Below are 17,200 nucleotides of genomic sequence, written 5' to 3'. Positions count from 1 at the left end.
AGTGAGAGGGATGCATTTCGCTCTAGCAGGAAGTACTAGATTAATTTCATTATCCAAGCCAAATCCAGCCTCCTCTGACCCCTCACCCCACCCCCATCCCAATTACTTGGCAGGAAACTCGATCCATCGTAATTGTGGCCCCAGTACCTCCATGGTCACGAGGCCTGGGAGTGTAAGCCCGTGGGAAAACCTCTACCGTTCCTCACCTGGAGAGACTTGGCAAGGACAATGGACTGCCTCCCCCACCCAAATAGCACTTCATGCCACCTAACTTCAGCCTTAGCTGCTGCCAAGGCACTTCCTGCGGCTCCTCCCACCTCGTACCTTCTCACCAACCAGTGGCTGGAGGCCAGGACCCCTGAAAAGTTGCTATCCCCAGGCTCTGCCCTCTCCCTGAACACTCCCCAGCTCCTGGGATGACCCCTCCCATAGGTTGTGTCTCCAACCCTGGACACTGCCCTTCCTGAACTCTGGGCCTGAACCTCCACTTAGACATCCTACACTGAGCTTCACGTTGTCTAGATGCCTGAGCCCCTGCTCCCTGCATCCACCCGTCACCCTGAGCCAGTCTTCCTTCATCCCCTTTTGTCTCCGAGTTCCATCACTTCTGCACCCTCGGGGCCTCCTCACCAAGGCTCCTGCCCAGTCTCTGCAGGACAGTGCCGCCTGCATCCTCCCTCCCCCGCTCCTGCTCCTGCTGCCAGGGGCTCAGACGGACTGCCGCAGCCGCTGACCTGAAGGACTCCCGGTGTCCTCCTGCACTGCAGTCTGACTCGCTGCTCGTCCTCACGCCTCACCCCCACACAACCACAGTCTGTGCTTCAGCTGCATTGAACTTCCTGCTTCTGGAATGTTCTGAGCCTTGTCTACCTCCAGGCCTTTGCACATGAGTGCTGCCCTCCGTCCCACACCTCTTCCAGGACCTCTGGAGTCCCAGGTGGGACTCACCTCAGCCCCACCTTCGCTGAAGGCCCTTCTCCAGCCTCTGCAGTGTGGAGGGGTGATCTGACTGCGGACCCACCTCCTTCATGTCCCTCTCAGGCCCAGAGGTGTGTTGTGGACTGCTGTCTTCTTAGCACTGCGGTGTCCCTAGCAGGGAGCAGCTACCCAGGGAATGCAGGTGAATGCCCCTGACAAAGCCTGTGCCGTTTTCAGCGATTCCAGGCTGGACAGTTGCCAGAAGCTGTAGCTGGTTTTCCTGTGCCCACTTCTCCCCACCCCATCCACCCTGGTCATCGCCATTAGACAGTCTGCCAATCCATCTTAAAAATCTTCAGAACAAAATTCCAGTCCCTTAGCCTGGCGTAAAGCCTTTCAAATCCTGCCCCAAACCTGCCCCACCTTCTTCCTCCACCACACACACACGCACACACGCACACACACACACACACACACACACACGCACACACACACACACACATACACACACACACACGCACACACACACACACACACACACACACACGCACACACACACGGTGACGCTGCTGGGAGGACCTTCCCTGCACCACTCTCCATTTCTTCTGTGTGCCGTTGAGCAAGTCACTCTTTCTCATACGCCTGCCTACTGAATTGCTGAGTCATCAGCACAGGTAGGAGTGCCCTGCCCGGTACACAAGGACAGGTGTAACAGCTTTCATTATCGTTGCCGGAAGTCATTTACAGGAGGAAGCGCAGTGGATAGGGGCCAAGATGGCATCAGAACCCACAGTTCTTGCTGGAAGTATCACCAGAAGGTATCAGAAAAGGGTGGGATGGGCAACATCCGTACCCCAACCGGGGACTGAACCCACAACCCAGCATAGGCCTTGATTGGGAATGGAACTGGTGACCCTTCTGTGCGAGAGGCGACGCTCAACCACCTGACCCAACGGCCAGGGCATCTCTGCGCTTTTGTACCGGAGAGGCTGGGCCCTGGGCCTGGCTGCAGCTCACGCTTCCCATCGTGTCCCTCCGCCGTGATCCAGAGTCAGGGGTCCCCTCATGGGCCCCCACATCGGGTCCCCGACCCGGCCCCCTTCTGAATCCCTTAGGACCCAGCACGCTGCCCCGGTTCCCCCAGGACCCAGCACGCTGCCCGTGCACCCCACCGGGGCCCCGGACCTGGGCCCCCTTGTCTCCACTCCCGACAGGCCCCCTACTTCACAACGGGGTCCTATTTCGGGCACCTGACCGCCCGCCCCGAGCCCGGCCCCACACCTCCTGAGCGGGGAGGGGCGGGGGGGGGGGACCTCGGCCTGCCCTCAGCACTGGCCGCAATAGCGTCCCGGGACCGGCCACTGCTCCGCGCATCCGGGATGTGGGCGCTCTGGTCCAGGTCTCCTCCTGGCTACCGGGTGCGGACTTTATTAGCCAGCCTCGGGCATGTCCAGTCTTACCCCCACCCCACTTTGCTCAGCTGCCTTCTCAGGACCTGCGAGCACACGCTTCTCCTGGGAGCGCCCCCGGGGAGGTCCCTGCAGACGCCCTGCCCCGCACCCCGGATCTCAGATCCCGCCGCGGAGAGCTCGGACCAGGAACTGTGAAGCTCGGACCCGGGAGAGCCCGCGGGGAGGGCGACGAAGATGCCGAGCAGAACATGCAACCTGCTCCCTCTTCCGCCGGCCTCCCCCTGGGACCCAGGCAAGGAGAGCTTAGCCCCCGGGTCCGGGCAGCTCCGCTGGCGCCGTGGGGACGCTGCTCTGCGCGACCGCAGACACGGGCACGCTGTCCCCGGCCGCAGGTGGGAAAGGCAGGAAAGAAGCGAAACTTCGTGAGTCAGCGCGGCCCAGGCCAGCCCGGCCCATCCCGTCGTCCCGGACGCGCCGCCCTCCGCGGCCGGTGCGGGCGGAGGCGGGAGGGAGGCGCGGCGGGCGGAGTCCCCGGGCGGCTCTCCCCTCTCCCCGCCGGCCGCCGGGACAGCGCGGCGGGCAGGCCGGGGCCATGGCCGACGGGGCGGCGCGGCCGGGGGCCGAGCTGCTGGCCTTCGAGCGGTTCCGGGCGGCGAGCGCGCAGCCCCCCGCCTACGGCTACGGGCAGGGCTGGCGCGGGCTGCGGGCGCTGCGGGCGCGGGAGTTCGGGCGCCTGGCAGGTGAGGCCGGGCACCTGTGCGGGGCGGGGGGGCGGCGGGGCTCCGGGGGGGGGGGGTGGGCACGCGGCTTCTAAGGGGTTTCCTGCTCCAGGGGGCAGCGCGTTCCCTAGTTTGGGGAGCGTTTTTTATTATTATTATTATTATTATTTTTTTAAATTATTGATTTTCTACAGAGAGGAAGAGAGAGGGGATAGAGAGCTAGAAACATCAATCATCGATCAGCTGCCTCTTGCACACCTGCCTCTTGCATGTACCTTGGTTGCGGGGGGGGGGGGGGGCGGATCCCGGCAACCAAGGTGCATGCCCCTGACCGGAATCGAACCTGGGACCTTCCAGTCCGCAGACCGACGGTCTATCCACGGATAGAAACACCGGTTTCGGCTTGGGGCGCGTTTTGAATGGGAAGCTTTGGAGGGACTTGCCCTCGCGCCCGCTGCGTGCACACGGCTCCCCGAGGTCCCGCCTGCAGCCCCGGGACTTCTTGCTGCTCTTGCAAGACTGTCCTGGGGGTATCGGGCCTATCTACGTCCTTTTCACCGGCCCCCACCCTCCGCGATCAGGGCTCTGGATTCCGCCGTCGGGGCTGCGGACTCTGAAGGTCCGGCTGGGAGGGAGCGGGGCTGCCTGACGCCGGGACGTCCGGGGCTGCGGCTCCGGCTCCTCCGCGGGGGCGGCCCGCGCGCCTGCAGGGCCGAGGCCGCGGCCGCCGGGCAGGGCCCCCGCCCCGCAGCTGCGTTCCAGTCCTCTGAGATAGCGCACAGGCGGCTTTTACTTCCGAAACCTCCTTTTTTTCCTCCTCATTTTAGAACAATGCTTCTGCCCCCACCCAGCTCGCTAAGGGGTGGGGACTGGAGGAATGAGCAAACTGACAGTTTGCTCATTCCTCTAGTCCCCACCCCTTAGCGAGCTGGAGTACAAGGCGAGCCTGGACCTTGGGCACGAGGTCGGGGTGCCCTTGGGTTCTGGGAGGTGGAACAGGTTGGCTAAGGGTGAGATCCACCCCGATCTGGCCCTGCGGCGGCTCCCCGCGCGCCCCCGCCTCGCCCCCGCCCCGCCCCGCAGGGTAGCACTGACCCTTCTGCCAGAGACCTCGTGGGAGGCTTAGCGGAGCGGGGCTGGCGCTCAGGTGCAGTGGCAGGTGGGGTGCCGCGCCCGGAGGAGGTGTGCCTGTGGTTTCGGTGGCCATTGGGTGGCTGCGCCTCCCCGTGGCAGGACACCGACCACGCACATGTCATGAATCGGGTAGCTGATCCAGCTGTTTGGGCTATTTCCTGAAGTTCCAGTTAGTGACTCTTCTCCCCCGCTCCCCCCGTTGGGGGCTCTGAGGGGTGTAGCCTGCTTTTGGCGTGTCCCGGTCTGTAGTTAAGGGGGGAGGCTCGGGCGGAAGGCGGGCCTGCATCCCCGCCTGCTCCACTCCCTCCGGGTTGAAAGCGGCACACTCACCTGCAGGAGACTGTGCCCTTGTCCCTCTGCTTCCACCTTCTATCCCTGAGCGTTTTTTGTTTGTTTGTTTGTTTTTGTTTGTTTTAAATATATTTTATTGAGTTTTTACAGAGAGGAAGGGAGAGGGATAGAATGCTAGATGAGAGAGAAACATTCATTGATCAGCTGCCTCTTGCATCCCCTTCTCCCCCCTACTGGGGATGTGCCCGCAACCAAGGTGCATGCCCTTGACTGGAATCGAACCCTGGACCTTTCAGTCCGCAGGCCTACGCTCCATCCACTGAGCCAAACCGGTTTCGGCTCCCTGAGCGTTTTTATGATAGGAATCTCCTACCCACCGACATAGACCGGTATACTGAACACCCACAGGTGCGGAGGGAGGGCGAGAGGTTCCCTTCCATTTGAAGCAAGTCCCAGAGGCTGTAGTCATTCAGTCAGGAATTATTTTAGCACCTTAATCTCCTCCAGCTCTGACCCAACCCCTCACCCCTCAAAAAAAATAAAATAAAATAAAATAAAATAAAATAAAAAATAAATAAATAAAAAAGGAGAGCTGAGTTCTCTGGGCACCTCCTTGTTTCACTTTTGTCCTTTAAGGAATAGCACCTTCCCCTTCAAATTTGTAATTTGGATGGGACAGCCAGGGTTTCAGGCTGGGCTTCAGAGCCCCTTTAACATCCACTGTACACATGCTCCTTCCCTTACTGGGGGTTACCTCTGGATAAACCCATCATACACGGAAAATATCGTAAGTGGAAAATGCATGGAGTACACCTACTGAACGCCATCGCTGAGCCTAGCCTACCTTGAACGTGCTCAGAGCACTTGCATTAACCCACAGTTGGGCATCCGTTGTTCACCCTGCGATGGCACGGCTTGCTTCCACTGCTGAGCATCACAAGAGAAGATCATACTGCTTATCAATAGACCAGGAGAAGATCGAAATTCTAAAAGCATGGCTTCTGCTGAATGTGTATCACTTTCATATCATCATAAAGTAAAAATAAAATAAAATTGTTAAGTCAAATCATCCTAAGTTGGGGACTACCTGCACTTGTGGTAGTGCTGTGTGCATCCTTCTTTATTTATCTATTTATCTACTTAATGCAGGTTCCCAGCGTTTTTTTCTACATTGTGATTGAAGTAGGCTTTTGTGGACTAAACTCACCCCTCCCACCACTAGGAGCTTTGGAACATTTCTGTCCCCTCCAGCCCCTCCTAGGGCAGAGGAAAATCAGACAAACACAACAAGCCAAAAATAATATAACTTTTACTTTCTCTTCCTTCTCCGTCACCCCATAGATTTTCTGCAGGCTTGAGAATTTGTCTGGTTAAGTGGTAGTTCTGGATAGTTAAATGCTTAACCTTCAAGTCTGAAATATTTTGCCTAATCAATTGGGTGGGAATTTCTTTGTCTTGGTGAAGGGAGCATATTCAATACACAGACGTGGTTCAAGTGTTTCTTGAAGCTTCAGGGTGCTGATGGCCACTATTGATGGAACTGAGAGCTGGGGGAGCATGACCCAGAAGAGACCCTGGGGTTTCTTTTCTTGAAGACCTAATGCCAGTTGGTTTGGGGTAATTTGCCTTCTTCTAAGAACAGCTGAACCCTGTGGCATGTGTGCCAGGCACTGGACTGGGCCCTGTCATACACCAACTCATTTAACTTTCATCCCATTTGCAGATGAAGGAATAGGGACCTAGAATGGCTAGCAGGATTCGATTAAGGCTGGCTGACTTGGATTCTGCACTGTTAGCCTCTGTGCTGGCTGACCTCCTAAGAGCAGATCTCTAGCTGATTTAGATCTCTAGTTAGTTTTGCAACATGAGGTTCTGGACCAAAGGCCAGTGCAGCCTTCTTCCAAATGGCTCCCTGGCCCTGCACAAGTCTGGGGGAAAGCCGTGCTGCCTCAGCCTCCCCCGCCTCAGGTTTTACCTGGGTCCTGGGCTTCACACGAGCATCTTCCCCAGGGTCTGGGGGGGATGGAAGCCTTTCTTTTTGTATGTAATTTGTATCACTTAATCTCCACTTAAAGAGAATGTTATAACTAGAAACACCAATCAGAAAGGATATATGCACCCCTATGTTCATAGAAGCACAATTTACAATAGCTAGGATTTGGAAACAGCCTAGGTGCCCGTCAGCAGATGATTGGATCAGAAAACTATGGTACATCTACACAATGGAATACTATGCTGCCATAAACAAGAAGGAATTCTTATTATTTGCAGCTACCTGGATGGAATTGGAGAACATCATGCTGAGTGAAATAAGCCAGTCAGTGAAAGAGAAACACCACATGGCCTCACTCATTTATGGATAATAAAGAACATTATAAACTGATGAACCAAAAGATAGATATAGAGACAGTAAAGCAACAGGCAGACTGTCAAATTACAGCAGGGAGGGTAGGGAGATATGGGGGAGATAAGAGATCAACCGAAGGATTTATATGCATGCATATAAGTACAACCAATGGACACAAAACTCTGGGGAGGGAGGGTATGTATGGGAGGTGGGGGGGGGCAATGGTAAGATATATACACAGAAAATAATTTAATAAAAAAAAAAGAGGAAGAAAAAAGAGAATGTTATTTTAACAATAGTTTTCTGGACTGGATAATACATTTACATGATAACAACATGCAATAAACTAGGACTCAAAGGAAATTTAATCAACCAGATGAAGGCCATCTATAAACAAATAAGCAGAGCCAACATCATACTTGATGGTGAAAAACTGAAAGCTTTACCCCCTAAGATCAGGAACAAGACAAGGATATCTGATCTCACCACTGGTATTCAACATTGCACCAGAGGTTCTAGCCAGGATAGCTAGCCAAGAAAATGAATGGATCTATTTACATTGTATAACTCTTGAAAATGTGTTTCAGAGTTTGTTCCCTATCAATACTTTTAAAGTACCAGAGAAGTGTACAAGAATCCTTTATTTTAAATACATGGTGATGATCCTTTAAGTCATTTCTGATCTTTGTCTTTAGCCGATAATATTGTATTGACAAAGATCAGAAAGGAATATCCTCATAGACAGCCCATTTCATAAGAGCACAGTTATTTATAAGATAGAATAATTGGTAGGTCAAAGAGAGTTTGCATTTTAAAGTATTACCAATATTGCCAAATTGCTGTCCATAACTGGGTTTGATCCTGGTCAAGGGCACATGCTTGGGTTGTGGGCTCGATCCTCAGTAGGTTAGGTTCTGTTATCTCTCATTGTTGATGTTTCTATCTCTCTCTCCCTCTCCCTTCCTCCCTGAAATCAGTAAAAATATATTTAAAAAGCCAAAACCGGTTTGGCTCAGTGGTAGAGCGTCAGTCTGCGGACTGAAGGGTCCCAGGTTCGATTCTGGTCAAGGGCATGTACATTGATTGCGGGCACATCCCCAGTAGGGTGTGTGCAAGAGGCAGCTGGTCGATGTTTCTCTCTCATCGACGTTTCTAGCTCTTTATCTCCCTTCCTCTCTGTAAAAAATCAATAAAATATATTAAAAAAATAAATACATATATTTTAAAAAAGAGAAGTTGTACCAATTTGCCTTCCTACCAGCCATGTACCAGCAGGCCTGTTTTCCCACACCTTCACCCATGCACTGAGTTATCCAACCTTTTGATCTTGACCACCTGATGGTAAACCTCTTACTCTCATCTGAATTTGCCTTCCTTGTTTGTGAAAGAGGCCGGAAAGATCATGTAAGTTACTAGTATTCTCTGGAGTGCTCGAAGCTTTAGAGAGATGTAGAATTCACCGCGGAAAGCAGAATCAGGTCTCCAGGCCAGGGAGGTGGCACAGAAACGGTAAGAGGGTGTGAGTCAGAAGGTGAACTAGCTCTAGGGTCATTAACCAGAGCCGTCTGTTTGGCTTCTCCTGTTTGGCTTCTCCTTCGTGTGAGAAACTCTCCCAGGTTCCTGAGAGAGCTGGTTAGTCAGGAAGACTCTCAGGCTCATTAACTATGGAAAGTACAGTTCTTCCATTGCTTACCTCTCTCTGCACTTGGATTGAGAAGCACGTGGAGAGGCTGGGAGGTAGGCGTGGCCTGATGTTAAGCCCAAACGCATCCCATGGGCACTGCTCACGCTCACATACACCAGATCTAGGTGCAAGCAGTGGGAAACGTCTGAAAAATAACCACAGCTTCGTTCTGTGCTCTCTCTCAGGAACTGTCTACCTGGACCACGCAGGAGCCACGCTGTTCCCCGAGAGCCAGCTCAGGAGCTTCACGAGCGACCTCCTGGAAAATGTTTACGGTAAAGAAGAACGCGCCATCACTCATTTTTGCACTGGGCATTAGCTGACTACATTCAGAGGACCTGTCTCTGCTGAATAAATGTTGGGTTTTGTAGACGGGACCGAACTGGGACCCAAAGCTGAATAAGCACGATGATGAGGGGGTCAGGCAAACACATGTCATTTTTTACAACTTGCGTGCTGCCTGGATGGGGGATCTGGCTCAGGGGCACGTGTGTCACTTCTAGAAGAAAGGTCGGCATCAGGAAATGCACAGAGGCACAAGGAGCTGTGTTTGGTGGTGGGAGGGCCTCTGGGACTGGGGGAATGGGCATGTGTTTATTTATTTACTCCCTAAATATTTGCCAGCCCCTCTGGTGTCAGGGGCATGGTGCAAATGGGCACAAAGTAACCAGCCCCTGCCTTCATGGACTCAGGTCTAGTCAGGGCAAGCCGTCAAGTCAGTGATCTCTAATGTGAATTACCAACTGTGTGAAGGGCTGTGAACCAGAGGCCTCTGGGCCATGGCGTCTGGATCTGCAGAGGGACAGCAGGTGGGCAGTGTGAGCGTCAGGGAAGGTTTCTGAGGAGTGGGCTGGATGCTGGAGGATGAGCAGGAGTTCACTCGGAAAAGAGTCAGGAGGAGGGCGAAGGGAACAACATGAGCCAGGAGCCTGCTGCGGTTTCAAACCAGCCCGGGAACTCAGAGGGAGGCATGAATGGGAAGGTAGGTAGGTACCTTATGGGTGCTCTGTAGAGTTTGAACTTTATTCTAGAAACAATGGCAAGTCACTGAAAGCATAATGTGATCAGGAGATAACTTTGGAAAGTGACTTTGAAATTGTTACAGAGTTCCTGAACAAACAGTGCAGGAGGAGAGTTTGGAGAGACTCACTTTATTCATCGGGCCATGGGCATAGAGAAAATGAATTCAAATTCTAAGCAAAGGTACAAGCAGAGCTTCCCTTTTTATTAAGGAGCCAGCTCTCTGTGCAATTAGTGGTTATCTCCCTGCTGTCCTTGAAAACAAACACAGCTAAATTTATGGGCATACCTAGTCTTGACCTGCCAGGTCAGAGAGCTAATTTTATGATCCTCATTTTACAAGCAGGCTAGAAAGCAAACATTTTATCTAAGAATAAACAGCAGAAAATTCCAAACAGCAGTTTTTTGTTTTTTTGTTTTAACAAAATAGGGGTTTTCCTTCTCAAAATAACCGTAGTAGCTGGTGTAACCATGGCCATGATAATAGCTATAAATGATAACAATAACCTGTACTGAGCACTCATTGCGCTTCAGGTACTGTCCCAAATGCTTCACCTGCATTATCTCTCCCTCCTCAGGGCAGGCTCAGCTACAGGTCCTGTTACCTCTCCTCTGTCCACGCGAGGGGACTGCCCAGGGAGGCAGGTCATTCTCCCGAGGCCACGTGGTCAGGAAGCGCTGGGCTGGGTGCAGTCCGGGGAGCGGAGTCTCTAGGCAGCGTGGCTCCCGGAGTTAATGACAGAACCGGGCTGGCCGCCTGTTGGGAAACTTGTAGAAGAGGTTCTCGTATTGGCTGACTTCCAGTTCCAGAGGCTCTTCCTAGATCCTGTCTTGTTTGTTTTACTTGTTCTGTTTGTTTGGCAGGGTTTCTAAAATTTAATTATTTTTTATTGATTCAAGAGAGGAAGGGAGAGGAAGAGGGAGATAGAAACATCCATGATGAGAAAGAAACATTGATGGCCTGCCTCCTGCACGCCTCACAATGGGGATCCAGCCCATAACCTACCTGGGCATGTGCCCTGACTGAGAATTGATCTATGACCTAGTTCATAGGTCTATGCTCATCTACTGAGCCATGCCAGCTGGGCCAGAATTCTTGAGTAATATTTTATATCCACAAAATTCACATGTTTCAAGTGTACAATTCAATGATTTTTATTTTTAAAATATATTTTTATTGATTTTTTACAGAGAGTAAGGGAGAGAGATAGAGAGCTAGAAACACCGACCAGCTGCCTCTTGCACACCCCCTACTGGGGATGTGCCCTCAACCAATGTACATGCCCCTGACCAGAATCGAACCTGGGACCTTTCAGTCCGCAGATCGACACTCTACCACTGAGCCAAACCGGTTTCGGCCAATTCAATGATTTTTAGTCTCACTATAAATCATTTAGAATATTTTCATTCTTCCAATAAAATCTCTGATGCCCATTCACAGTTGATCTCTGTTGCTTTCTTAACCCCTCAACCTGCCCACTCACTCTCACCCCAAGCCAACACTCATCTACTACTTTCTGTATCTCTATACAGTCATCTTTGCTGGATATATATATATCTATATATCTATATATCTATATATCTATATATCTATATATCTATAAGGCTAATATGCAAAGTGTCCTCTGCGGAATTCAACTGGGAGACTGGGAGTTCAATCACTCGCTATGACGTGCACTGAACACCAGGGGGCGGCACACAATGAAGGAAAGCCACAGCCAACAGCTGGCGGCCTGAAGGCCCCGATTGGCCCCGATTACTGGCCAGGCTTAGGGACCCTACCCATGCACGGATTCTGTGCACCAGGTTTTTAGTTTTATATAAGTGGAATCATGCAATATATGATCTCTGTGTCTGGCGTCTTTTTTTTTTTTTTTTTTTTTAATCTTTATTGTTGCAAGTATTACATATGTCCCTCTTTCCTCCCCCATTGACCTCTTCTAGCCCGCCCCCACACCCCACCCCATGGCATCTTTCACTTAGCATGCTTTTGAGGTTCATGCTAAATAAAATTTTAAAAATATATATTTATTGATTTTTTTACAGAGAGGAAGGGAGAGGGATAGAGAGTTAGAAACATCCATGAGAGAGAAATATCGTTCAGCTGCTTTTTGCACACCCCCTACTGGGGATGTGCCCACAACCAAGGTACATGCCCTTGACCGAAGCACCCTTCAGTCTGTAGGCCGACCCTCTATCCACTGAACCAAACTGGTTAGGGCACCAAATAATTTTTCATTGTATGGATATGTTACATTTTATCTATCTGTTCACCAGTTGATCGACACTTATGTTCCCAGAATTTAGCTTTACAAACAGAGCTGCTGTGAACATTCTTGTGCATGAATTTTTGTTTGGACATGTTTCCATTTCTATTGTGTATGTAGGAGTGGAATCATATAATAGTTTCATGCTTAACTTTTTGAGAAACCAAGGGAGAGGGATTTGGAGGAGTAGAAAAGGAGAGACCATAAGCAGTGAGTGACTTGATGGCTGTCTTTGGAACCCCTCAGGTAACCCTCACAGCCAGAACATCAGCAGCAGGCTCACCCAGGACACCGTGGACCAGGTGCGCTACAGGTGAGCGGAGGGACGGCCTCTGGAGCAGGCTCTCCCAGGTATACGGACACGCTTCCTATACCTGCCCACATCCCAGGTTCTGAACTGGTTTCAGGAGGATCACCTTCAGTTAAATGGCCACACACACAGTGAACAAGATCAGGGTCCGAGGCTGGGAAGGTGAGAATGGGCAGGTGCAAAAGGGGTCCGACCGGAAGCACAGGGAGGCAGCTGAGGGGTGCACCGCCATGCGTGTGTGTGTGTGTGTGTGTCTGGGCTGGTGCCCCCGGTCCTGGGGGCCAGAGTAATAAGGAGCGACACAGGTCTTAAGTCTTGTTTTCAGAGAGAATAAAAACAGTTTCTCTGGTTTTTCTTTTTCATGTTTCATTAGGCATCTTTTTTGTTCACACCTCCCTCCCCCTTTTTTTAAACTAATATTTGCACATGAAACGTCTCTATATTTTTCCACACGTAGTAATTAGTGTTCGGTAAGTAATTTCCAAAGGGTACCTAAAGTGACTTGAATAGATACGGTTTCAAATTATCTCCAGTTTGAAAGGGATCCTGGGTTGCCAGCCTTAAAAGCAACATGAGATGAGCTGGGGACTTACCACGCACGGTGGTAGAGAGGGGAGGGTGTTTTCACTGAGGCCGGGCCGCTGAGGGCTCTCCTCTTCTGTGGTGGGGGCTGGCACCGGGAGGCAAGGTGCTTTTGCTGGTTCGAATCCTTCTCACACCTGCTCTGACCTCACAGCGATGGCAGAGCCTGCCTGGGCTTGGGTCTAGCTATGGGGGCAGAGGGATGCGCCGTGCAGTGGACATGCAGGTCCTTGCGAACTGTGTGTTTTGCAGGGTCCTGGCACACTTCGGCACCTCCCCGGAGGACTACAGCGTGGTCTTCACCGCCGGCAGCACGGCCGCCCTGAAGCTGGTGGCGGAGGCCTTTCCGTGGAGCCGCGGGAGCCTGTTCTGTTACCTCACCGACAGCCACACCTCCGCGGTGGGCATGCGGGCGGTGGCCGCGGCCCGCGGTGCCACCTGCATCCCGGTCCTGCCGGAGGCCCTGCGGCCGCAGGAGGAGCGGGGTGCTGCCCCCGCCGCCGGCGCCCCCGACGGCCAGCCCCCGCACCTCTTCTGCTACCCGGCCCAGAGCAACTTCTCCGGCACCCGGTACCCGCTGGCCTGGGCGGGCGAGGCGGCGGCGGGGCGCCTGTGCCCGGCGGGCGAGGGCGCGCCGGGGCGCTGGTTCGCGCTGCTGGACGCCGCCGCCTACGCGGGCACCTCCCCGCTGGACCTGTCGGCGCACCCGGCGGACTTCGTCTCCCTCTCCTTCTACAAGATCCTCGGCTTCCCCACCGGCCTGGGCGCGCTGCTGGTGCACCGCCGGGCCGCCCCGCTGCTGCGGAAAACCTACTTCGGAGGCGGCACGGCGGCCGCCTACCTGGCGGGAGAGGACTTCTACGTCCCCAGGCCGTCCCTGGCAGAAAGGTCACCTCGCGTGGGGGGGGGGGGGGGGGGGGGAGGGGAGGCAGGGGCGGGGGGCAGAGTCCAGCCAGTCTGGGGTCTGGCTGTGCAGCCTGTGGGGTTGTGCAGGGGGGTGGGGCGTCAGGGGAGGCTGGGCCACGGGTGTCAGGGGTTGGCCATGCCTGGCAGGGACGGAGGCCGGCGGCAGGCTCAGATGCGGGGGGCAGAGGCCATGGCTCAGTGAATTCTGCTCCTGTTGGCAGGGCCCTTAAAGGGGAGGGGCGGGTGGGGGAGATGGACTGTGGGTGAGGGCTGCACACAGAAGAGGTGAGAGGTCCTCTCAGAGGAAGGAGGGGCCCCAGACCTCTGCACAGAGTTCCGGTGAGGGGTGTCCATGAAAGCAGCGATTTGAACGATTTAAAAATATATATATATATTTTGCCAAAACCGGTTTGGCTCAGTGGTAGAGCGCCGGTCTGCGGACTGAAAGGTCCCAGGTTCGATTCCGGTCAAGGGCATGTACCTTGGTTGCGGGCACATCCCCGGTAGGGGGTGTGCAGGAGGCAGTTGATCGATGTTTCTCTTAAGAGAGAGGGACAGAGAGTCAGAAACATCGATGAAAGAAAAACATCGATCAATTGCCTCCTGCACACCCCCCACCGGGGATGTGCCCGCAACCAAGGTACCTGCCCTTGACCGGAATCAAACCCGGGACCTTTCAGTCTGTAGGCTGACGCTCTATTCCCTGAGCCGAACCGGTTTCGGCAATTTGAACGATTGTGAACGAGGGTGCACACACGTGGACAGCATCGCTGGCTTTTGGCAGCTGGAATCAGCCCCGCTTGGCCCCGTTCACAGGAGGAATCAGTTGAACGAGAGGCCACCGGGCTGCGGGGCGCTGTGAGCAGCTGCCTCCGTGAGCCCCGCCGTGCGGTACAGAGGACATTGCAGGGCGGGCAGGCAGGCGGTGGCATCCAACGCACAGGCCTCTGCCGGGGTTTCCCCCGGCTGCAGACAGGCCCCGTGCCTCATGCCATCCCCGATGGCGACAGGACCCATAACGGCTAATATGTGAGAGGCCGAAACGGGCAGCTGAGAACTCAGGGTCCCAACAGGAGGGGGTGCCACGGGGCTGGGGCAGGTTGGGTCAGAGGAGGCCTGGGGCCTGGATGGGAAGGGGGTCAGGTCCTCCACAGACCCAGGAGCAGACTCAGGGGCCCTGCAGAGAGTGGCGTGGCTTCGGCGGTGGAGTGATTGGCCATGTGTGTAGGCCCCAGAGCTGGTTTCGCTGGGGAGTGAGTCCCGACTCCAGCACACCCCAGCCGTGGGGTCAGGGCAAGTGTCTTGATCTTGGCACCTCCTGTTTTTCCGATAAAGTGGGTTTCTGGCCTTGGCCGGTGTGGCTCAGTGTCATTTCATATAGTGAAAGGTTGCAGGTTCGATTCCTGGTCAGGGCACATACCTAGGTTATGGGCTCGATCCCCGGTTGGGGCACATATGGGAAGGCACTAATTGATGTTTCTCTCTCACATTGACTTTCTCTCTCTCTCTCTTCCCTTCTCTCTTAAATCAACAAGCATGTCCTCAGGTGAGGATTAAAAATAAAAACAGTGGCTCTCTAGCAGGATACTATTCTTTGGCGCTAAGAGGTGAAGCACCAGGATGGAGTTGGCATCAGTACCTTGTGAGGCTAGTGGATGTCTTTTTTATTTAGAACGTCCGCCCCGTCGTTGGAGGACCCTAAAACAGAAACACTAATGTAAAAGCTTTTGAATACCTGTGTGATAAGTCAATGTGTAACATGGTTAAGTGAGAACAGAAAGACAGCCACAGCATATGAACAACATGACACCCAAACTTGACTGAGCCAACAGGGCCTGTGAAGGCAAGGAGAGGTGGGCAGCCATGCCAGGCAGGTGTGTCCTCTTAGAGCAGCCAGGCATCTCGCCGCTCGCTCATGTCTCAGACAGCGACTGTCTTTAGGGCCTTGGGTCTCGGCCACCCCGAGGAGGCTGCGGTGGGTCTGATGAGCAGAGTCCTGGCCCTGAGGAGGAGAAGAGGGATGCTTCTGAGGCGGCAGAGAGAAGGCACTCATAGAGGTGGCTGAGCCTGAGTCATCACATGCCACCACACGCATGTGGAGACGCGGCCCCGCCTGACCTCCTTCTCTCACCCTGGCTACAGGTTTGAGGATGGCACCATCCCGTTCCTCGACGTGATAGCGCTCAAGCACGGATTTGACGCCCTGGAGCGCCTCACAGGTAGGGGACATGGTCACCCCGTGGAACTGGCTCCCGTGGCCCGCGTCCTGCGGGGAGCCCAGCCCGGGGGTGTTCAGATGAAGGAGGGTGGGTGTATGACCGGCACACGGCAGCTGTCTATAGAGCCGGTGCTGAAGGGCTTCTCAGTGACCCCGGAGGCAAGAGCAAGGGACCGGCTTTTTGTCAGTGACAGAGCGTTTGTGCAGGTAAGAGACAGCCCGAGGCAGGACATGAATGGCCTCACGGAAGCAGAGGAGACATCCCGGGTGGGTTACAGGTCCCGAGGCCTCCTCCGCTCTCACCCTGCTGGGTGCCCCCTGCAGCCCCACCCGGGGCCCATGGCTAGCCTGCCTCCTCCGGAGAGGAGCCTGTGCTCAGGGAGGCCACTGCCTTCTCCAGGGCAGGGGAGCTGGCAGGCGGGAGGTGTGGATTTGCACACAGGACGACTAAGGCCTGACCCCGAGCTTCCAACCATTGTGCCTGCCGCCGACCTCTGCACATTTCCCTCCTCCTCTTCCTCCTCCTTCTTCTTTAAAATATATTTTATTGATTTTTTACAGAGAGGAAGAAAGAGGGATAGAGAGTTAGGAACATCAAAGAGAGAGAATCATCAATCAGTTGCCTCTTGCACATCCCCGACTGGGCATGTGCCTGCAACCAAGGTACATGCCCTTAAGGGGAATCGAACCTGGGACCTTTCAGTTCTCAGACCGACGCTCTATCCACTGAGCCAAACCAGTTTCAGCTGCACGTTTCCCTTCTGATGAGTGTGTAGGGGTGTGGGCAGATGGGGGCGCTCGCTGTAGGCTGACACACACAGATGCCACTTCCCATCGCCTGGGCTTGGACACAAAGGTACAGGCCTGGAGGAAGCTCCGGCCGGTGAGCCGGGCATCCGCCATCCTGCTGTGCCCCTTCTGGAGGCTGAGCTTCTGGAGGCGGGGGCACCGCTTGTGCCCATGTGGAGAGGGCCCTGGGGTGAACCAGGGGCGTGTCTTCACGGATGGGCAGCCCTTTCTCCCTCTCTTTCGTCACAACCATGGGGCCCCGCAGGTCCTTAGTCTCAGCCCAACCCGGGAGGCGGACGGCCTCATGGGAGGAGGGAGGTGCCCTGCAGGGAGGTGGGTGGGCATCATCCAGGACAGGCAGGCGGTAATCAGGACAGGCACTGAAAAAGAGCGCTTTGCCCAGGAAAGATATCAACATGGCACCCAAATGCAAGTGGCAGGGTCTGACAGGGCCAGGGCACCTTTGAGAGTATATCAACAATGTCAGTTTTCCAATAGAGCAAACCCTGATTTTTCCAACTTCATTGATTTTTTTTTATTTTTGTTTTTTTTTTTTTTAAAAGATTGTAGTATGTGTGTAAGATTATATATATGAACTAGAGG

At 53.9% G+C, this 17,200-nt stretch overlaps 1 protein-coding gene across 1 annotated transcript in view; it reads left to right on the top strand.

Moving 5' to 3' along the window:
* Positions 1-2,834: 2,834 nt before the first annotated feature.
* MOCOS (molybdenum cofactor sulfurase) overlaps positions 2,835-17,200 on the top strand; it is a 43,048-nt gene continuing 28,682 nt past the window's right edge. The window contains exons 1-5 of the mRNA XM_084888833.1: positions 2,835-3,070; positions 8,691-8,780; positions 12,039-12,105; positions 12,937-13,572; positions 15,733-15,809. Of these exons, the coding sequence (XP_084744959.1) occupies positions 2,923-3,070; positions 8,691-8,780; positions 12,039-12,105; positions 12,937-13,572; positions 15,733-15,809 (1,018 nt within the window). The 5' untranslated portion in view covers positions 2,835-2,922. The remainder of the gene's footprint in view (positions 3,071-8,690; positions 8,781-12,038; positions 12,106-12,936; positions 13,573-15,732; positions 15,810-17,200) is intronic.

Source organism: Pipistrellus hanaki (assembly GCF_964339955.1).
Source record: "Pipistrellus hanaki genome assembly, chromosome: 6".
NCBI lineage: Eukaryota > Metazoa > Chordata > Mammalia > Chiroptera > Vespertilionidae > Pipistrellus > Pipistrellus hanaki.
This window is presented reverse-complemented; position numbering and strand designations above follow the sequence as displayed.